At 41.3% G+C, this 23,855-nt stretch overlaps 1 protein-coding gene across 1 annotated transcript in view; it reads left to right on the forward strand.

The window, feature by feature from the left end:
- LOC115105938 (alpha-mannosidase 2-like) overlaps nt 1-14,942 on the forward strand; it is a 55,155-nt gene extending 40,213 nt beyond the window's left edge. The window contains exons 14-22 of the mRNA XM_029628455.2: nt 463-693; nt 3,721-3,843; nt 4,103-4,217; nt 6,094-6,227; nt 7,662-7,803; nt 8,321-8,454; nt 9,901-10,092; nt 11,309-11,422; nt 12,457-14,942. Of these exons, the coding sequence (XP_029484315.2) occupies nt 463-693; nt 3,721-3,843; nt 4,103-4,217; nt 6,094-6,227; nt 7,662-7,803; nt 8,321-8,454; nt 9,901-10,092; nt 11,309-11,422; nt 12,457-12,609 (1,338 nt within the window). The 3' untranslated portion in view covers nt 12,610-14,942. The remainder of the gene's footprint in view (nt 1-462; nt 694-3,720; nt 3,844-4,102; nt 4,218-6,093; nt 6,228-7,661; nt 7,804-8,320; nt 8,455-9,900; nt 10,093-11,308; nt 11,423-12,456) is intronic.
- Nucleotides 14,943-23,855: the final 8,913 nt, after the last annotated feature.

Raw genomic sequence — 23,855 nt, forward strand, 5'->3', positions numbered from 1 at the left:
CAGGGAGTATCAGGCAGGTAGTGTCAGGCAGTATCAGGTAGTATTAGGCAGGTAGTGTCAGGGAGTATCAGGTAGTGTCAGGCAGTATCAGGCAGGTAGTGTCAGGCAGTATCACAAAGGTAGTATCAGGTAGTGTCAGGGAGTATCAGGCAGGTAGTGTCAAGTAGTGTCAGGGAGTATCAGGCAGGTAGTATCAAGTAGTGTCAGGGAGTATCAGGCAGGTAGTATCAAGTAGTGTCAGGCAGTATCAGGCAGGTAGTATCAAGTAGTGTCAGGCAGGTAGTGTCTGGCAGTATCAGACAAGTCTGTGTATGGATGCAGAAACCCAAAGCTGTGGTCTTTTTAGTTTGGAATAGAGATTGATCACCAATGTATTACCATTTTGTGGTGAAGCAGAGACATTTTCTGTTTATGCTTTCTTTTCACTTTATCTCATGTATTGGTGTTTTCTCTCCCGGGCAGTTGTCCTTCGTAGCTCAGGTACCAGCGCTGGGTCTTGGGCTGTACCAGTTGAGTACGGCTGTGAGCGGCGGGGCGGAGACGGCAGAGTATGTTTTCCTCAGGCAAGGCGGCAAACTATCCGTCAACATGAAGCACTTCACCGTCAACATCCCCCAGGACGCCTCCACCCCCCTCAGCATCCACAACCCCCACATCCAGATCTGGAGCTCCCCCACCACCGGCCTGATGGAGGTAAGCCATGCACAGCACAGCATAGCAAAGCTTAGCACAGCTTAGCACAGCATAGCAAACAGGGCCTAAAATGAACACCCAACACCTGCCAAATCCGGCTAGATTTAGGCATCGGTGGGTAAGACGTTCATTTCACCAGCCATGTTGGCGAGTGGCCAGGGCTCCACAGTGCAAGCATTTCACTCGCATTTGTGAATATAAAGCATGATGACATTTATAGTAAAAAAAATGCTGCAGTTGCTGTTTTCAAAGTATTTCTGCAGTTTTGTTTTATAGCTGCTAAATTAATCGCATAAAGTCAAAGAACTACAAATCCGATATAGTTTATCTTGTGCTGCAACACTGCCTGACTGGGGGCTGTGCACACGTGAAGAGCTAAGTGAAAGATGTATTTTTAGAAGAGCTGCACACAGGCATACAAGTCGGTCTAATTTACGTGAAACTAAAGTTTACTGAAGTGAGAATTTGTCCTTGTATTTCTTGGCTATTTACATGGTCTTGTTCACAAGCTAGGTCGTTTTTTCGATGTTTGAGTTTCAACTGTTAGATAAAAGAAGACAACGCTTCTACTAGTCAAACTCAATCTCACAGCACAAATATGACTCCAGACACGCTGCCGCGGTAACCTTGAAACGTTTTGTCTCATCTGTGATATTTTGGTTAAAAGACACAGGTCACAAAAAAATTCTGAAATAATATACCACATTACTTGTTTTAGAAACATTACAACGCATGCTCATATGATTTTTTTGTGTGTTTTGTTGGTGTAATTTTAGCAGGGGAAAAATATTTTGTTTGGTAAAAAATCTGAGTGGCTTGTAGATTTTTAAAACTACCTACCACAATGGTTGGTGGACCAAAAAGTACATTTTATGCCCTGATAGCAAAGCTTAGCACAGCATAGCTTAGCACAGCACAGCAGAGCATAGTTCAGATCAAAGATGTTTTATTGTCACATACACCAGATAGGTGCAGTGAAATGTGCTGTTTTACAGGGTCACCATTAGTAGTACGGTAATGCATAGCACTGCACAACACTGCATAGCATACATAGTAAAGCAGCACTACACAGCAGGGCATTGAACCAGAGTCATAAAGCGTATAGTGACTGTGACCCATAGGGCATTGCACTGAAAGGTCGTATGGAATATTTCACACTTCTAGACTGTCAATGGGGCTGACCGGGTATCAAACCAGGGTTGTCTGTGTGACACAAGACTACATTATTCCTCTGAGCTAAAGCCTAGGCATTAGTTGTGGGATGTCATACGAGCCTTCCGGTCTCAGGCATGAGTACTCATCACATTGTTCATCAAATCAGCTCAGCTACAACAACACACGATACAGAAGGTGTCTTATTATTATAGAGGTAGCTCTGTTCGCTCTCATCATTGATGCCAAACTGTCAGTGTAATGGTGATGATGTACAGTGGGGCAAAAAAGTATTTAGTCAGCCACCAATTGTGCAAGTTCTCCCACTTAAAAAGATGAGAGAGGCCTGTAATTTTCATCATAGGTACACTTCAACTATGACAGACAAAATTAGAAAAAAATCCAGAAAATCACATTGTAGGATTTTTAATGAATTTATTTGCAAATTATGGTGGAAAATAAGTATTTGGTCACCTACAAACAAGCAAGATTTCTGGCTCTCACAGACCTGTAACTTCTTCTTTAAGAGGCTCCTCTGTCCTCCACTCGTTACCTGTATTAATGGCACCTGTTTGAACTTGTTATTGGTATAAAAGACACCTGTCCACAACCTCAAACAGTCACACTCCAAACTCCACTATGGCCAAGACCAAAGAGCTGTCAAAGGACACCAGGAACAAAATTGTAGACCTGCACCAGGCTGGGAAGACTGAATCTGCAATAGGTAAGCAGCTTTGTTTGAAGAAATCAACTGTGGGAGCAATTATTAGGAAATGGAAGACATACAAGACCACTGACAAATCTCCCTCGATCTGGGGCTCTACGCAAGATCTCACGCCAAAATCCCAGAACCACACAGGAGGACCTAGTGAATGACCTGCAGAGAGCTGGGACCAAAGTAACAAAGCCTACCATCAGTAACACACTACGCCGCCGGGGACTCAAATCCTGCAGTGCCAGACGTGTCACCCTGCTTAAGCCAGTACATGTCCAGGCCCGTCTGAAGTTAGCTAGAGAGCATTTGGATGATCCAGAAGAAGATTGGAAGAATGTCATATGGTCAGATGAAACCAAAATATAACTTTTTGGTAAAAACTCAACTCGTCTGGTTTGGAGGACAAAGAATGCTGTTGCATCCAAAGAACACCATACCTACTGTGAATCATGGGGGTGGAAACATCATGCTTTGGGGCTGTTCTTCTGCAAAGGGACCAGGACGACTGATCAGTGTAAAGGAAAGAATGAATGGGGCCATGTATCGTGAGATTTTGAGTGAAAACCTCCTTCCATTAGCAAGGGCATTGAAGATGAAACGTGGCTGGGTCTTTCAGCATGACAATGATCCCAAACACACCGCCCGGGCAACGAAGGAGTGACTTCGTAAGAAGCATTTCAAGGTCCTGGAGTGGCCTAGCCAGTCTCCAGATCTCAACCCCATAGAAAATCTTTGGAGGGAGTTGAAAGTCTGTGTTGCCCAGCAACAGCCCCAAAACATCACTGCTCTAGAGGAGATCTGCATGGAGGAATGGGCCAAAATACCAGCAACAGTGTGTGAAATCCTTGTGAAGACTTACAGAAAACGTTTGACCTCTGTCATTGCCAACAAAGGATATATAACAAAGTATTGAGATAAACTTTTGTTATTGACCAAATACTTATTTTCCACCATAATTTGCAAATAAATTCATAAAAAATCCTACAATGTGATTTTCTTCCTAATTTTGTCTGTCATAGTTGAAGTGTACCTATGATGAACATTTGCAGGCCTCTCTCATCTTTTTAAGCGGGAGAACTTGCACAATTGGTGGCTGACTAAATACTTTTTTGCCCCACTGTAAGTGTTAAATCCCGCTGTCTTCTGACTGACACCCTCAGAGATTGAAGCTGAAAGAGAACGGCTCAGAACACCAGATCAAGGTGGAGTTTGCGTGGTACGGCACAACCAGCAACCGAGATAAAAGCGGAGCCTACTTGTTCCTGCCCGACGGGGAAGCCAAGGTAATCTGACACCTTTATTAAACGTGATTGATGCTCCTTTGTCAACGTGTTTCATTGTAGCTGTACTGAAACCCTGTGAAGAATAAAGGCTTCAGCTCTTACAGTTGTTCTGCTCCCCCAGTTTCCCCGCTCTCTCTTCGCGCCCTTATTTGTGCTCCCTTACCAGCATGCTCTCTGTAGGAGGTATTATTGGCAGAGGATGGATGGGACATGGGGTTAGGAGTGATTTGATTCCCATTGATTTTCTGTTCTCCTCCAGATGTACTCTCCCGCCCGGTCTCCAGTGATACGGATAACCAAAGGATCTGTGTTCTCTGAAATCACCACTACCTTCGATCACGTGACACACACTCTACGCCTGTATAACGTTCAAGGTAAGGATGGAAATTGTGTGTGTGCGTGCATGCATCTACAATTGTAAACAGTGGTGGGAAAAGTACCCAATTTTCATACTTGAGTAAAAGTAAAGATACCTAAATAGAAAATGACTCAAGTAAAAGTGAAAGTCACCCAGTAAAATATAATTTGAGTAAAAGTCTAAAATGATTTGTTTTTAAATATACTTAAGTATTGTAAGTAAAAGTATAAATCATTTCAAATTACTTATATTAAGCAAACCAGACAACACTATTTTCTTGTTTTTAAAATGTATCGATAGTAGGGGGACATTCCAACACTCAGACATAATTTACAAACAAAGCATTTGTGTTTTGTGAGTCTGCCAGATCAGAGGTAGTAAGGATGACCACTGATGTTCTCTTGATAAGTGTGTGAATTGGACCATTTTCCTTTCCTGCTAAGTATTCAAAATGTAACAAATACTTTTGGGTGTCAGGGGAAATGTATGGAGTAAAAAGTACATTTATTTTCTTTCCGAATGTAGTGAAGTAAAAGTTGTCAAAAATATAAATAGTAAAGTACAGATACCCCCAAAAACTACTTAAGTAGTACTTTAAATGATTTTTACTTAATTAAGTACTTTACACCACTGATTGTAAAATCAACTGAAAAGCAGTACATACATGCATGGGACCTTGGATAGGTAGAGAGTAGCCTACATGTATCAGAAATAGAAAAACAGAACCTTAAGATAGCAAAAGATCCTGAAATGTTTCTATGTTGGAGAAGATCCAAAACCCTATTCATCTTTTCATCTGTCTGTAGATGAGCTCCATGAAGATTCACTCAGAGAGAGAGAGAGAGAGGTTTAGTTGGTGCGATACCATTGAACGGTTGCTTTCATAGAGAAAATGAGTGATGTTGGGTTGCGTGCTTGGTGAGAAAGAGGAAGCTGCTGTCATGCTACCCAGGAGACAGAGACCCTGAGGGTCCACATGTCATCTCACAGAAAAACAGTCCTTAATTGGACCCACCCATGCTGATTTTACTTAAGATAGAGAGAATGGTTTCATTGCCTATTTTGACCTGAGGTACAGCTACAGTATACAGCTTTTAGGAGAAAAGGTTGCGGGACTTATTACTAGAGTTACACCATTATGTTGGTCTCATATTACTGTATTTGATGGCTCAATGTTCAGACTCAATTTCCTTTACCACTTTGGCTTTTACCCAAAGGCCATGTACTGTTTTTATTATAATTGTATGAAAAACTGCGGCAAATTTGTTCAACAGTTTTTTTTTCCGCCCAGTGGATTAATTCAATTGGGTATGTAAAATGATATCAAACAATGTAAGATGTATTCCCAAAAAATGATTTTGTGTACTAGGAGACCTTCTGTAATAAGACTATCATTAATACCGTCATTGTAAATAGGAATTTGTTCTTAACTGACTTGCCTAGTTAAATAAAGTTTAAAAAATAAATACAAAATAAAAAAATACCTCAAGCCAGGCCAAAGAAAAAGGAAACTTTTGAATATGTCCCATAGCCATGAATAGGAACCCAGATATAAAAAAAATATTTGTCACTATAATTTTGGTCGTATATCCAAAAAGTTATAAAATGTGAAGAAAAAAAGATCCCGACTATGTTTTACCACAGACCTTTCCTATAACGTCTCCTCCCTGAGAAATGTGTAGCAGCACCTCTGCCTGAGTAATACTGTAAGCACCACAGCATAGCGGGTGTTCAGTGTAGGCTCTATGATTGAGTTGTCGCTCTCTCTCTCTCTCTCTCTCCCTCTCCCCCTCTCCCTCTCCCTCTCTCTCTCTCTCTCTCTCTCTCTCTCTCTCTCTCTCTCTCTCTCTCTACCTCTCTCCCTCTACCTCTCTCTCTCTCTCTCTCTCTAGGTGTGGAGGGCCAGGCAGTGGAGATCTGTAACTTGGTAGATATAAGGAAGGAGTTCAACCATGAAATTGCAATGAGGTTAGCATCAGATGTGGACAGCAAGGATCGATTCTTCACAGACCTCAACGGATTCCAGGTACTGTTACTGTATGACACAGATCTCTGTTTCTCTCTCTTTCACTCTCTCTCTTTCTCACTACCACTCTCTCTGTTCAGGCACTGCAGTGCCGTTCAATGAGAGAATGTTCATTTTTTTTCGTACACACGGAAGGATAAGTGTAGAGGTTAATCGTTCACAGCTGTACAATTAATTTATTATTGTGTCATTTTAACGTTAAATGGCTCCTCGAGTGCTTTAGTATGTTTTTAAGTTATCTGAAAGAGGGCAGGAGATAAAACTGACAAAATCATTGAGTGAAGAATACACAGACCAAGAGCACACATACTGTACAAAGCCATACAAATGTAACAGTATAGACTTTACGTCCGTCCCCTCGCCCCGACCTGGGCGCGAACCAGGGACGCTCTGCACACGTCAACAGTCACCCTCGAAGCATCGTTACCCATCGCTCCACAAAAGCCACGGGCCTTGCAGAGCAAGGGGAACCACTACTTCAAGGTCTCAGAGCAAGTGACGTCACTGATTGAAACGCAACTAGCGCGCACCACCGCTAACTAGCTAGCAATTTCACATCGGCTACACAAAGAAACATAGAAAACAGAACCATGTACAGTATACTAGCTATAGCCCAGAGCTCTGCAGTATACCAGCTACTGTCACACATTCCAACCCAAGAAATGCTGTGTTTCTTGCTACTGAACTGGCTTGTGCTTGGTCAATTATGACATGATTAGCAATTAACTATGATAGAAATGGCTATTTTGTAGCATTAGCTTGACATTGGAACTAGCTGAATGGGGAAATATTAGCTGTCCAAGTTCCCAGAAGGGACTTCATTGACGTCTTCCTTTTTGTGTCATGACATAAAGTTTTGAATTGAAAACAAAAGCTGAAACGATTTGAATTTGTTCGTGGGAGAATCTTCAGACAGATCAGTATTTGAGCGCCTTTGCCAATTAGATACGCTTCCATAGAGGCAGTCCCCCCCCCCCCCCCATCTCTATTTGCATGTTTTTGGCAGTCTGACCTTGATTTCAGGGATTAAGAGGGATTTACTGCCATCAGAGATGAAACGCAACTCAATGCTTAACGCAAATTAAAAACAACAACATACTTGAACAGCTTCCCGCAGCCATTGTAGTCAAAACAAACTGATCGGCTTAATTAAGATAAAGATCCCACTCAACACACCTGTTCTCTGGTGATTCAGTATGCTTGGGGCCAGGAGTTTTTCCCCTACAAGAAAAATTCTGGGTCCTCGTTAAAGTCTAGGGCTCTGAGTTTTTCCTGGTCAGGTCACATGGTCAGGAAGTACTGCTGATGCTATGTCATAACACTCTTGTTTCTCAAGTAGCCGCATTGCGCGTCGAGGCTCATTGCACTTCAGTCCATAGCGTCACTGTATAAAGCGTGGGTATTGTGTAACCATGCTAGGTATGTTGTCTGCAGATACAGCCCAGAAGAACCATGGCCAAGCTTCCCCTTCAAGCCAACTTCTATCCCATGACCAGCATGGCCTACATCCAGGACCCCGGTACCAGACTGACCCTGCTCACTGCACAGTCTCTGGGCTCCGCCAGCCTTGTGAGTGGTGAGTGCAAGCCGGGGGATTTGTTTTCTGTTGTCTATTGGAAGGGCATCAGTACTTCAATTCTCCGGGAAAGATGACATCCCTGCTCGATTCTAAGCTTGCCATCTGTATACCAGTGGAGGCTGCTGAGGGGAGGACGGCTCATAATAATGGCTGGAAAGGAGCTAATGGAACGGCATCAAACACATAGAACCCACATGTTTGATGTATTTGATACCATTCCACTCATTCCACTCAAGCCATTAACACGAGCCAGTCCTCCCCAATTAAGTTGCCACCAACCTCCTGTTGTGTATACAGTACATCATGCCATCAGCTATTTCGGCAACAGGATGTGAAAAGAGGGGGAGATACAGTAGGACTCGATTTAAAATTAGTAAAGTTTCTATCATGCTGTTTCTGGCCAAGCTTTAAAAGACATAACGTTCTGTACTTTGAGGAATTTCTCCTATGTGACCAGAAGACAACGTGATATGGAAATATTTCTGAAGATAACTTTTTATCTTTTCCCCTCCAGGCCAGTTGGAGGTGATTATGGATCGTCGGCTGAACCAGGATGATAACCGCGGGCTGGGCCAGGGTGTCCTGGACAACAAAGTTACCCCCAGCACTTTCCGCCTGCTCCTGGAGAAGAGGGCCAAGACCGATGGGGTACTTTCAACAGGAGTTTGAGATTGAGCTCTGCAGTTTGTAATTCTACTGTAGTTTACTGATGTTCACTGACTTTTGAAGGTCAATAATGGAGACTTGATTAACACTAGAAAAGCCTTGGTTCCCCCCTGGGGGGATCCCCCCTGGCTCGAGGACCCCCCTGGCTCGGCGATTTCCCCCTGGTTCGAGGGATCCCCCTCACCCCCCCCCCCCTGGCTCGAGGGATCCCCCTGGCTCGAGGGATCCCCCCCTGGTTTGAGGGACCCCCCTCCCCCCCTGGTTCGAGGGATCCCCCCTGGCTCGATTCCCTGGTTTGAGGGATCCCCCCCTGGCTCGAGGGATTAGTTTTTGGAGTATATGTATATAAATATATGCTATTGGAAAAAGTGTCCTTTGATTGTGTTTATTAAGATCTTAAGTAACATTATAATACGAAATAACAATTATTTCAAATAACATAATGGCATTTTCATTAGGTTATGTTACTTTCGGCTATATGGAAAAAACACTAAAACACCAAAATTCAAGAGTCAAATCCATCACAAAGAAATCCATTAGAATTTTGTTTTGGCAGGTCTTTCTTAAGATCTGCCAAAACAAAATTCTAATGGATTTCTTTGTGATGGATTTGACTCTTGAATTATATATTATATTATATTATATTATATAAATAAGGAAATGTTTTTCAAAAGAACAGAATAAGGTATTTGAAGTTGTATTACTAGTCTTTGCTTAGTAGGCTGAGCTGTGCTGCTCATGTGGTAAACAAATGGAACAGCGGTTATTCTTGGGAAAAATGATACTTTGAAATAGCGCTCACCTCTTGAATTTCGAGAGTTATTTGACAAAGGTAAGTGTTTTAGAAACTTCAGAATCCACTCTTTCTGATACTAGATATAAATCAAAACATCTTACTTGCGTGTGAAAAAATGACTTTTTGGCGCTCCGTTTCCCTGCCTCTGTGTCAATTCCATGCTTTGCCCATCTCTTCATCTACAATTTGTCAATTGATAATATTGTCACCCATCAGACTATTGTCAATTTAATCTTGTCTTTAGGCTAACTCTATTATTATATGTGTGAAATGAATTTAGAAATAGTTTTGGTGTAGTTTCAATGGGCCATCAGCTACACAGGCTTACTAACGGGGAATGGGGGGGAAAATGACATGTTGACATGACATTTTATTAGCGATATTAAGATTTTAACAATGACAGAGTGTTATATAGACTTATTTAGGAAAAGTCAAGGACGGGGGGGACATGACTTTAAAAATGGCAGAGTAAAAAAAAAAAAACATTTGTTTTGCGTTCACATGACGCTCTCATCTTTTGTAGTGTTAAGACATTAGGGTTAAAACATGGTCATGTATTACTTTATGATCATTCGTCTCTTTTTCCCCAGAGGTTTGTCCTAATGTCACTGTCTCTGCTTTGATATTTCTAGGGGGAGAAACCCTCACCCCTCAGCTACCCGTCTCTGCTGAGTCACGTATCGTCGTTGTACCTGAACCACCCTCTGATCTCCATGGCCGTCAGCACGGAGGCACAGTCCCTGTCCTTGTCCGCCTTCACCCCGCTGGCCTCATCGCTGCCCTGTGACATCCACTTGGTCAATCTACGCAGCATACAGTCCAAGGTTAATGCTACGGAGTACTTCCTTACAACAAGCTTATGCTTTACATTGTTACTCTTATATCTGTGTCGTAAGGCTTTAATTACATTTAATTTACATGTTGTTTTGTAGTGATTTAATCATTGCTTTGTACATGAACCGTTCCAATTATGTAGCTAGTAACAAAAAAACGCTCAGATCATTTGCTACTGTATGTAAATCCTGAATAACTATGTAATAATATTTTAATACAACGTTGTTATTAGAGTAGTTACAGGGTTACTACACCAGAGCAACTTCATAGAAAGACTAAGAGTTACCAAGTTTTCGAAAGCGATGACTTTTACCACTGTGTTCTCATAGTCATGCTTTTTATTAGGATCCGCCTTGGTTGTATTGATTTAAACCTACCTGGTTTCATCTCTTGTTTGTTTGGACAAAACACACACTCAGCACTCCTCCATTAATTGTCCTTATATCATCTCTGTAAATACACTACATCTCTGTGTTGTACATCTTCTATAATCTCCTACTTTGTTGTCGCATGGCCCGTTAACTCTGATGATAGAGCTGTCTCATATGTCAAAGATCGAGCTAATTGTTCCGCTGAGAAGGGGAATCTGCTGACCAATTTGCTCAACTATCGATTGTAAAGACACGCTCTGACATCCAATTTGACTCTGAGAACAAATCAAAAGAGGAGACTGTAGCGTGAAATGTGTTAGAGACGAGGGCTTTGTATGGATTTACACGAATACTCACATGATGACACCACTGCCGCTACTACCAGCCCACTTAGTATGCACTGTGGCATCTCTCCATTTACTCAGCCAGGGACTGTGGATGGAAAAGAAACACCATTTCTGGAGGGAGGATGAAATTGACTTGGACTTGTGCTGTCAGCTAGTAAACTACAGTAGTTACCCTGTTTTAGAGTCAGACCTGGGTTTAAATACGATTTGAAATCTTTGAAATACCTTAAGCCTTTGCTCTCGCCTTCCTGGAGGTCCAGATAGGAGTGTTTGCAGTGTTGAAACTACTCTATTGGTCCATTAAGCCAGTCAATTTTTGAATAGTATGTGAACCCAGGTCTGTTTCAGAATCAGCTCCTCGAACATGGCTGTGTAAATGCAGCTGACCTGTGAAAGGATGGTCTCTATAATTGCTCCAGTGTTGAGGCTGGGTGGGGCGACAGTTGGGGTCTTTGTGGGGACTAAATCATTTGTCACTGGTCCTACAGGAGGATGGGGGTGGTCCGTCGGACGAGGCGGCTTTGATTCTGCACAGAAAAGGCTTTGACTGCGCCTTCTCCAATAGGAACACAGGGCTACTGTGTGCCACCACGCAGGGGAAGGTAAAGCTGCCACACACATGCCGACACGCTGACACACACACATAGGAGCACACAGTCACAGGCATAAACACACAGAGAGACACCCGTGCATGCATGCACACAAACACGCACATGCACACCAAAATAAAAGAGATATACCGAGAAAAAAAATTGCTCAACATTTGAAGTGTTTCATGTGCTGAAATAAAAGATCCCAGAAATGTTCTATATGCAAAAAAATAATTTCTCTCAAATGTTGTGCACAAATCTGTTTACATCCCTGTTAGTCAGCATTTCTCCTTTGTCAAGATAATCTGTCCATCTGACAGGTGTGGCATTTCAAGAAGCTGATTAAACAGCATGATCATTACAGAGGTGCGCCTTGTGCTGAGGACAATAAAAGGCCACTCTAAAATGTGAAGTTTTGTCACAAGTTTTGAGGGAGCGTGCAATTGGCATGCTAACTGCAGGAATGTCCACCACTGTTGCCAGAGAATTGAATGTTCATTTCTCTACAATAAGCCGCCTCTAACGTCGTTTTAGAGAATTTGTCAGTACGTCCAATCAACCTCACAATCGCAGATCACATGTAACCAATCCAGCCCAGGACCTCCACTTCCGGCTTCTTCACCTGCAGGATCGTCTGATGCCAGCCACTCAGACAGCTGATGAAACTGAAGAGTAATTTCTGTCTGTAATAAAGCCCTTTTGAAAAACTCATTCTGATTGGTAGGGCCTGGCTCCCCAGTGGGTGGGCCTATGCCAATTCATGTGAAAACCATAGATTAGGGCCTAGGTAATTTATGTCAATGAACTGATTTCCTAATATGAACTGTAACACAGTGAAACCTTAGAAATGTTTTGCATGTTGCGTTTATATTTTTGCTCAGTATACTCAAGCCTATTAATATCTTCTAAAATAGTAGGATATTTCATCATGATCAAAGCCGGCGTTAAATACTTTTATTAAATCATCAACTCCTTTTATAATGGGTTCTCTATTCCAACATGCAAATATAACGTCACTGTTCATGTTTGGTTTGGTTCTCTCACAGATCCACACGGAGAAGCTGTTTTCACAACTGAGATTCCAGAGCATCATCCCCGTATCCCTGACTCTGATGCATACGACTGAGGAAGGGTCGAGCAAAGAGGAAATCAGACTTAAACCAATGGAGATCAGCACATACCGCGTGCAGCTGACATGACAGCTGGCCAGAGAGCCTAGTGCCTAGTCTGCCATGGCACATGCCCAAAATCTGGCCTCTGTTCCTGTGCCGAAAAAACATTGTCGGCGAGGCTATGCAGAAGCCTAGGGACATAGTACATCCTTAGAACAGACGGAAGGAGGGAAAGAGGAAGAGAGAAAGAAGGAGAGAGGGAGGAGGATTAGGAAGGAGGGAGGAGGGGAAGAAAGGAGAGAGGCAGGATGAGAAGGAAATGGAACTTGATTAAGCTTCATTTTAAAAGTGCAGTATGATATTGTTTGAATCCAGTATCCCTAGTTATCCTGCAGTTTCAGGTTCTGTATGTGTTGTGAACGTTTGTGTTGCAATTTCACATGAACTCACTCTACTGAGAAGACCACAGGTCCACATTTCCTTTTCCACTAATATGATTTTGTACAATGTGATTCCTTGTCTTGTTTTCACCAAGGTATGGTTTCAATCATAGTGAATATTGCGTCATGTCCTTGGCATGCCGAAAAAAAGATTTGAACAACAACTGATTCTAAATATATATTTTTTATATGTTTCATTGGAAGTGAGATGCAGTTTTTATTTTTCCAAAGAGCAAAAATGTGCCTTATTTCTCTATTTCATAATGAGCCCAATGTACATATGTTGTTCCCCTTGGAGAAAAATGTATGTTAGAATTTACTATCAATGCGAAATTACTGCAGCAAATAGTTGTTATATAATTGACATGTGACATCACATTCATTGATATAGGTCTGTTATTGTGACCTTCATATACATATTGTTGTGAATTATCCCGTTTTTGTTGTTTTACACAGCTATGTCACTCTTGGTACAGCGCACCAGTCAGTCAGATGTTTTGATCAAGAAATGTTCAAAGGTGTATCAATAATAAAGCCTTTTAATCAGTTGCAGTTGCAGGAAAACGGCACCGCGGGTTGACTTGGAATGTCCACACTGTTTGAGGTGTTACTGTGAAAACAGACACACACCAACATCCTAATTGGATGTTGGTGAAAAAAACACACCTGTAGCGTTAACTTTCAAAGCCAGTTTCCCAGATATGGAAAAACCCAGGTTCTGCATTAGAAAGCACTTTCAATGGAAATTTGGCATCGAACATGCTTTTTAGTCCAGGACTAGGCTTAATCTGTGTCCGGGAAACCGCCACTCAGCGTGGTTTATTATAATCTGCAATTGATTGAATTGGGGCCTACAGCCTAGATATCAAACTATGCAACTGATCCAACTCACCATTGATACCGTATATGCAGCAATCCCCTCTTTTCTCCTCATGCATCTGAATGAGTTGAATCCTCTAAATCTACAATAGTTAGTCATTATATTCTTGAGACACATTTTGTTACTATGGCCAAAAGCGTACGACTGCTTGCTTAAGCATATGACACATGCCAAAGTTCACAAATCCTGTCATATTTGTTTTGTTCCGTTCTTGCCTGTGATCTTGGATAACAGATGGAATGCCTTAAACTGGTACCTTGACTGAGCCATTTTCAAATCCACTTCAACATGTTGCCATGGCGTTTTTTAATGAATGTTTTGAACACATTTGTGAAGTTCCAAGGAGATGGAAATGTTCCCTTACATTTCCTGGGGTGTTTTTAGGTGAGTGTATCTTATGTGTGATACGGAAGAATGCCTAGCTATTCTGGTGGTCAAATAATTGCACCTTCACTGTCATGGTAAGGAATTAGAATTCTTGGGACATTGGTTGCATTTTTTTTTTATGTCTATTTGTGTCAATGTAAATGAATGTGGAAATGGTTGTTCCGTAATGTTTGAATGTGAATGGGAATGTCAAAGCTAGTTTAATGGGGCGGCAGCGTAGCCTAGTGGTTAGAGCGTTGGACTAATAACCGGGAGGTTGCGAGTTCTAACCCCTGAGCTGACAAAATCTGTCGTTCTACCCCTGAACAGGCAGTTAACCCACTGTTCCCAGGCCGTCATTGAAAATAAGAATGTGTTCTTAACTGACTTGCCTGGTAAAATAAAAAATAAAAAAGCTAGTTTAATAGTTCTATCACATCTGATTCAATTATGGGGGGAAATGTATTATCTCCTTTATGAGTGACAAAAGTCAATTTCAAGACAGAAGATGGTCTACGAGGATTTGAAATGAAAAGCATATTTGAGAAACAATACACTTTACTTGGTATATAATTGTGATTGTTCTATTGTCTGTCTTTGAAACTCAGCATTAGGGTATGATGTTATGCGCAAATCTCTTTCTACCAATGTTGCTTGTTGAGAGTAAAATGTTGTCATTGTTTATCTTTCTGTAAATGTCATATAATGAGAGAATAAAAAATTATATAATCCAAGTTAGTTTTGTCGATTAAATAAAGTGCATAAAACCATTTGCACTTGTTGTATGCAAGACAATATTTCCCCCAAAGAAGGAACTCAGTCCGGCTTTTAACTTCATCTTAACAGCTGTAATAGTAGGCTGCACAAGGTGCAATTTCAAAATTGGATAGTGCAACATCAGTTTTCCTCTTGTCATGACTTGCACAGTCATAAAGTTGAAATTGGAAGTGTACATACATTTAGGTTGGAGTCATTAAAACTTGTTTTTCAATCACTCCACAAATTTCTTTTTAACAAACTATAGTTTTGGCAAGTTGGTTAGGACATCTACTTTGTGCATGACACAAGTCATTTTTCCAACAATTGTTTCAGACAGATTATTTAACTTATAATTCACTGTATCACAATTCCAGTGGGTCAGAAGTTTACATACACTAAGTTGACTGTGCCTTTAAACAGCTTGGAAAATTCCCGAAAATGATGTCAATGCTTCAGAAGCTTCTGATAGGCTAACTGACATAATTTGAGTCAATTGGAGGTGTATTTGGATGTATTTCAAGGCCTATCTTCAAACTCAGTGCCTCTGCTTGACATCATGGGAAAATCAAAAGAAATCAGCCAAGACCTCTGAAAAAAATTGTTTATCCTTGGGAGCAATTTCCAAATGCCTGAAGGTACCACATTCATCTGTACAAAGAATAGTACGCAAGTATAAACACCATGGGACCACGCAGCCGTCATACCGCATCTGTCTCCTAGAAATTAACGTACTTTGGTGGGAAACGTGCAAATCAATCCCAGAACAACAACAAATGACCTTGTGAAGATGCTGGACGAAACAGGTACAAAAGTACCTATATCCACAGTAAAACTAGTCCTATATCGACATAACCTGGAAGGCTGCTCAACAAGGAAGAAGCCACTGCTCCAAAACCGCCATAAAAAAAATCCAGACTACAGTTTGCAACTGCACATGGGGACAAAGATCACACTTTTTGGATAAAAGTCCTCTGGTCTGATAAAACAAAAATAGAACTGTTTGGCCGTAATGACCATCGTTATGTTTAGAGGGAAAAGGGGGAGGCTTGTTGTGGGGATGCTTTGCTGCAGGAGGGCCTGTGCACTTCACAAAATACATTGCATCATGGGGCAGGAAAATTATGTAGATATATTGAAGCAACAGCTCAAGACATCAGTCAGGAAGTTAAAGCTTGGTCGCAAATGGGTCTTCCAAATGGACAATGACCCCAAGCATACTTCCAAAGTTGTGGCGAAATGGCTTAAGCACAACAAAGTCAAGGTATTGGAGTGGCCATCACAAAGCCCTGACCTCAATCATATAGAACATTTGTGGGCAGAACTGAAAAAGCGTGTACGAGCAAGGAGGCCTACAAACCTGACTCAGTTACACCAGCTCTGTCAGGAGGAATGGGCCAAAATTCACCCAACTTATTGTGGGAAGCTTGTGGAAGGCTACCCGAAACATTTGACCAAGTTAAACTATTTAAAGGCAACGCTACCAAATACTAATTGAGTGTATGTAAACTTCTGACCCACTGGGAATGTGATGAAAGAAACAAAAGCTGAAATAAATTATTCTCTCTACTATTATTCTGACATTTCACATCCTTCAAATAAAGTGGTGATCCTAACTAACCTAAGACAGGGAATTTTTACTAGGATTAAATGTCAGGAATCATGAAAAACGGAGTTTAAATGTATTTGGCTACAGTGTATGTAAACATTCGACTTCAACTGCACGTATGTAAACACATCGCTCCGGATGCATCATTGTTCCTAAAAGTATTCATGTTTATTTTATACCAGTTTCAAGTTATAAAGACTTGCTTATGTAACAATATAACTTTAGACCGTCCCCTCGCCCATACCCGGGCACAAACCAAGGACCCTCTGCACACATCAACAACAGTCACCCACAAAGCATCGTTACCCATCGCTCCACAAAAGCAACGGCCCTTGCAGGGCAAGGGGAACTACTACTTCAAGGTCTCAGAGCAAGTGACGTCACCGATTGAAACGCTATTTAGCGCGCACCGCTAACTAAGCTAGCCGTTTCACATCCGTTACACTCACCCGCCTTTTGACCTTCCTCCTTTTCCGCAGCAACCAGTGATCCGGGTCACGGCACCAATGTAACAGTATAACTTTAGACCGTCCCCTTGCCCATACCCGGGCGCGAACCAGGGACCCTCTGCACACATCAACAACAGTCACCCACGAAGCATCGTTACCCATCGCTCCACAAAAGCCACGGCCCTTGCAGAGCAAGGGGAACTACTACTTCAAGGTCTCAGAGCAAGTGACGTCACCGATTGAAACGCTATTTAGCGCGCACCGCTAACTAAACTAGACGTTTCACATCCGTTACACTTAGTCATCCAAATCAACGTGATTTTAAAAAATCTATTAATTCTTAAATTAATGTATTTAATTTTTAATATCTATTTTAAATTTGGGGTGGACTGTACTGTAGGACTAATGGTTCTGGTTCTGCAAAGTCTTGCTGGCTGTGCCCAAAGACAGAGCAGGATGGGTTTCTGGACATATTATGGGCTGGTTACCCAGACCAAGATTAAGACAAGTTCTGGACTGAAAATCACTTTCACTGGAGATTCTAAATTGAGCATGTTTTTGTAGTTTAGGCTTCATCTGGGTGTCTCAAAAACTGGCCCATATATAATCTACACACTAAATTAACTTGTCTCTCTCTCTCTTTTCATTTCTTTCGTTATCACTAAAAGTACTGTATGTCATCCTCTTTTCCAGGAAGGGATGCATCCGAGGGGTTGTTGGCCATGGCAAACCGCAATCCATGTAAATCATGGAGAAAAGGAGTGGGAAACCAAGCAAATATTGAAATTAGCAAAAATATAACAACATCTATTTTAGTCTTGGTAATTCATTTTTCAACATCTTTAGATATTAGGCCTATATGACTCTACATTGCAGACATTACAGTTTAAAGTAAGAGTATGTTCCAACAGCTTGGGTTAGCCATTATATTTACACTAAAAGTCTAATCTAAAGCAGTAATTCCCTATCCTGGTCTGCAGTTTGTCAGGGTTTTCACTGAGTTTGGTGTCATCTGTTCATTCGGTAGCTGGCACCGACGCCTGGCAGCTGCGCTACAGTGCTGTTCAGGCTTTGGTGTAAGTATGCTGAGGGCTCAGCGGAGCCGTGTTGCAGGAGAGGCTAAGGAATGTGGCCTGGATCGCTCTGTAGGAACACCTGAGCCAAGAAACAGACCAGAGAGTCCGAGACGCCCCCAGGGTTCTAGAGGTACTAAATTGTACATACTGAGTGTGTGTTGTCTAAGGTTTTCCTGGTCATGTCACATGGTCAAGAAGTACTCTGGGTCTTATCTCAAATGTCAACTTACTCTCAAATAAAAGAGATGTCTGACTTTTCATATCCAACAGCTGTGTTGTCACAACAACTGCCTTTCCCTTTACAAAGCATTGGCTAATTCACAAACAGATCTGGTTACCAGATTAGAGCTGAATCAAGTCATTAGGAAAGTCCTCATTTGTCACAGTCTGTAGTATGGCAGATTCTGGAAACGAATATATAGCCTACACTGTCATGGTGTTGCACTAATAAAAAGTTTAAATATTGAGGAACAAGGCTACAATAGACAGCTCAAACCAACCAGTCGTCTTTTTACAGCTCGTCTCTCAGCAGGAAGAGGTGGTGTTACACCTGGGACTGCTGGCTGACATCGTTTTATACGCAGTACCTACTGGGAAGACAATGCCAGGGCACCTGGTACATGTCATACTCCTGACAGTCTGCCTGAGCCTACAGCACAACACAGATTACATGGGGAAAGCATCAGGATGTAGCTACGGGATATTCAAACATTAAACACCTGCACAGATGGCATGATGCCCTTATATTAGTCTCCTTGATAAGTCATGTGTTATTATGGCACAGTGCAACGCTACAGATGTGAACTTCAGTGAACTTGAATACACTTTGCTGATGTTAAGGTTAAACTAATCATAAACCAACTACATTTTTTGGGATAGAATTCATATTATTCCACTTAGCAGACACCTATCCAAAGCAACTGACAGTCCAGTTGGTGTATACCTTTTTCGTATGTATGTGAATCCATGACCTTGGTGCACTCGTACAAACTGATCAACACATGACCGAAGTAAATATTTTAGGTTTGTTAGAATTGTCATGGAACTCTTACTGGTGCTGAATCAATTTGAAAAGGTCCCAGTCCACAAATAATGTACCCTGGATGTAGCATGAAGTGCACTGAGACCAGTATGTTAGGATATGGTTGTTAGCATGACTCACACTGAGACAAAGCTAAAAGAGAAACAGAAGTTTACAGACGTCTTTTAATGTTTTTCAACAACAACACAATTTACACCCATTAGTTGCACGTACGTGCACACACACACCCAAGAACACATGTATTTTTCTTCAATGCGGTTTGAAATTTAGGTCCGTTTCTTTGAGTAGAAAAAACAATTAGTCATGTTAAAAACATAATAAATGACTATGTTTATTTTATACATATAGTACAATGCCTTTTAAAAAATTCATGAAGATTGAATTTGCTTCTTTGGTCCACTCATGTTTCCAGAGATGTGAAAGAAGAAGAAATAACCCAGCCAAAAGATTCCAATACTATTTCGAAGATGCTTTTATCCAAAACGACCTACAGTCATGCGTATCGGCGGCCCCCAGAATTGAACCCACAACCCTGGTGGTGTAAGGGCCGTGCTCTACCAACTGAGCCTTACAGGCTCACTATGAAGTTGCAAAGGTGAACGACACATAATACAATTCAAGTTCTTGCCGTTTTACAAGTAGGCTAATCTGTAAACTTGGTACGTAGGTTATTTTTCCACACACATTGATATGTACTAAAAAGGAACCAAGATCTGTCCCCTCTGATTCAGAGGGGTCGGGTTAAATGTGGAAGACACATTTTGGTTGAATGCATTCTGTTGTGCAACTGACTAGATATCCTCTTCCCAGTCTACCTTGAGCATTTTCAAATTGGGCTTTGGAGACATATCAGTACAGACCCAGTGCAATACTGGCTCTCCCAGGTAAAAGAAGGCAGGAATATGTTCTGTATATACCGAGGCATTGTCCAATGACATCAGAAGGGAATCCAGGGAATCTAAAGAGAAAACACAGTGTTTGTCTTGATTTACTCAAAAACAATATGTGTTAATAGCTAAGACATAACCATATTATTCATAATCATTACAATTACCACGGCCCTAAATATTTCTTGACCATGTAAATAACTCAGGGCTGTGTCCAATCATTACAGTACAAAGTGCACTCTCTTTCCAAGTTGACCAAAATAACAGCTATGCCCATTAGGGTTTATAATAGGCACTATTAAGGCCTCATTGATAACCCACGATTTAGAATTTTGCCATGGCACAAACCAAGCAAGAGCAGCTCTGTACATGCCAGAGGAAGCTCAATTTGGTCTCCCTCTCCCATGCATTTCAGTCCAGCTCTGTGCTGTTGAGGGAACATCTGATTACTTTGAGGTGTACAGCAGGGTTGGGGTCAATTCCGTTTCAATTCCAGTCCATTTAGAAAGCAAAATAAATTCCCATTCCAAATGTTCCTAATTGAAAAGCATAGGAGAATTGGAATTTCAGTGTATACTTTCTGAATCAACTGAACTTTAAATGAAATTGACCCCAAACCTAGCGTCCAGTGAAATAGCCACACATATTAGATTTTGTCACCATCTGCTGGGCATTCTGTGAACAGTAGAAGAAAACGGTTGGGGATGGAAAGCGGGACATTGACAGCAGAATTATGATCATATGGGCACGTTTTAAAATGTTTTGCAACGGGAAATGAACATATGCGCTAGTGGTGCGCAGGTCAGCTGTTTGTTCACCCGCCACCGCCGCAATTGCTAACAACCCATACGCAACCACCGACTATAGCCAATGTGATAATGTGACAATCTGAGTTATTGACATAGCCTTGTTCTGTTCAATGGTTTCTACCAATATAGTACTCTAAATAACCCAATCCATGTTGATAAATTCAAAAGAATACAATATAAAAATCGCTGACACCATTTAAACCAATGATTGTTCTTTAAAGCCAATTATCTCAGAATCATATTTTTGCAGAGAACCTTATAGCCCCAAGCTCTCGATTTGTTAGTCAACTGTGTGTAATTAGATACATGTAACTTCTCTTCTGTCATTATAGGTTGCCCTAGAATACCAAATAAATCCTTGCTCACCAGAATGTCATAAATCAATAGAATTAATACACTATATATATAAAACTATGTGGACACTCCTTCAAATTAGTGGATTCGGCAATTTCAGTCACACCCATTGCTGACAAAATGGAGCACACAGCCATGTAAGCTCCATAGCCAAACATTGGCAGTAGAACTGAATAGCTCAGTGACTATCAACGTGGTACCGTCATAGGATGCCACCTTTTCCAAGTCAATTTGCCAATTTTCTGACAAGCTAGAGCTGCCCGGTCAACTGTAAGTGCTGTTATTGTGACGTGGAAATGTCTAGGAGAAAAAAGAAAAAAAAAAGACGAAGTGGTAAGTCACACAAGCTCACAGAATGGGACTTCACAGAACGGGACCGTCAAGTGCTGAAGCGCACAGCAAGTAAAAATCGTCTGTCCTCGGTCACTACCAAGTTCCAAACTGCCTCTGGAAACAACTTCAGCACAAGTACTGTTCATTAGGTGCTTCATGAAATGGGTTTCCATGGCCGAGCAGCAGCACACAAGCCTAAGTTCACCATGCGCAATACCAAGCGTCGGCTGAAGTGGTGTAAAGCTCGCCACCATTGGACTCTGGAGCAGTGGAAACATGTTCTGTGGAGTGATGAATCATGCTTCACCATCTGGCAGTCTGATGGACAAATCTGGGTTTGGCAGATGCCAGGAGAATGCTACCATAGTGCCAACTGTAAGTTTGGTGGAGGAAGAATAAGGGTCTGGGGCTGTTTTTCATGGTTCAGGCTAGGCCCCTTTGATCCAGTGAAGGAAAATCTTAACACTACAGCATACAATGACATTCTAGACGTTTCTGTGGTTCCAACGTTTTGGCAAAAGTTTGGGGAAGGCCCTTTCCTGTTTCATCATGACAATGCCCCGTGCACAAAGCGAGGTCCATACAGAAATGGTTTGTTGAGAACGGTGTGGAAGAACTTTACTGGCCTGCACAGAACCCTGACCTCAACCCAATCAAACACCTTTGGGATTAATTGGAACGCCAACTGTGAGCCAGGCCTAATTGCCCAACATCAGTGCCCAAACTCACTAATGCTCTTTTGGTTGAATGGAAGCAAGTCCCCGCAGCAATGTTACAACTTCTAGTGGAAAGCCTTCCCAGAAGAGTGGAGGCTGTTATAGCAGCAAAGGGGTGAACAACTCCATATTAATGCCCATGATTTTGGAATGAGATGTTCAATGAGCAGGTGTCCACATTCTTTTGGTCATGTAGTGTACTTCAATCTTGTTGACATTGTAAAGATTTATCTGTCATCTCTACTTCTTTTGCAGAACCAGGAGGCACCAGTGAGAAAATACAATACAATAAGAAGAAAATCAGGGGAAAGATTTTTTTCAGTTTGACCGATTGTAAGGAAAGAGAGCTGTGAAAATGACCCAACATGTTCCTTATTATATTTCAGCTAGGCTTGGATGCATATTTTATGTGTTTGAAATATCCGCTTTTATGAGGCTGATAAACATTTTTTTATTTAACTAGGCAAGTCAGTTAAGAACAAATTCTTGTTTTACAATGGCGGCCAACAAACATAACAATGACAAAAATAGAACAACATTACAATACATGTAAGTACAGTTGATTTCAAACAGGTGCCATTAATACAGGTAACAAGTGGAGGACAGAGGAGCCTCTTAAAGAAGAAGTTACAGGTCTGGGAGAGCCAGAAATCTTGCTTGTTTGTAGGTGACCAAATACTTATTTTCGACCATAATTTGCAAATAAATAAATTAAAAATCCTACAATGTGATTTTCTGGATTTTTTTTTCTCATTTTGTCTGTCATTGTTGAAGTGTACCTATGATGAAAATTACAGGCCTCTCTCATCTTTCTAAGTGGGAGAACTTGCACAATTGGTGGCTGACTAAATACTTTTTTTGCCCCACTCTATGTTCACTATGGTGCATCAAGTTTTTTGGAACCTCTCTAGCAAGCTGATAATAAACAATTATTAATTTAAGATTGACTTCGAGTGTCCCTGTGTTGTATTTCCACAACAAATATAAAATTATCACATTGGCAGCTTTCATAATTGTATAGACACCTGTTTCCCTCGCCTCCATTTAACATCTATGGATTGTTCACCCTCATCTCTTGCACACCAGTCTCGTTTGTTTGCTGTTTCCATGGACGCACTGCGGCTAGGTCAAATAAGTACACAAAGAAACAACATGTCCCACAATGCAGTTTGGATGCGGAAGAGAAGGAAACAACTTCCAGTTGATCGGCATTAGCGTCACGGCAGCAGCGTTAGTGTCCCGGGAGCAGCACTAAGACTTTCGGTTTTCTGATTTTGTCTTCAAAATAAAAGTACAACGCTATATGTATGATCCAAAATGAATTAAAAAATGCAGCTTTCCATAGGGCATAATGTAAAATAATGTTGCAAAATTATAACTACATCGGGGAAATATCTCAACTAAAGATAATTACTACTTTATATAAGATTATATTATAAGGTGGAGCACATTGAGAAATGGCTGGAGCTGAATTAAATTAATGTAAAGAAAATAATATTCTAGAGACCCTACTGATCTTGCACTGGAATCTATACATGGTGTAATTTATTGGATGACTGTGGTCTACCCAGTAGCCATTTCTACTCCACCCATTCCATTGGTCCAAATGCAGGGCT

This window comes from Oncorhynchus nerka, linkage group LG22 (genome assembly GCF_034236695.1).
Source record: "Oncorhynchus nerka isolate Pitt River linkage group LG22, Oner_Uvic_2.0, whole genome shotgun sequence".
Lineage (NCBI taxonomy): Eukaryota > Metazoa > Chordata > Actinopteri > Salmoniformes > Salmonidae > Oncorhynchus > Oncorhynchus nerka.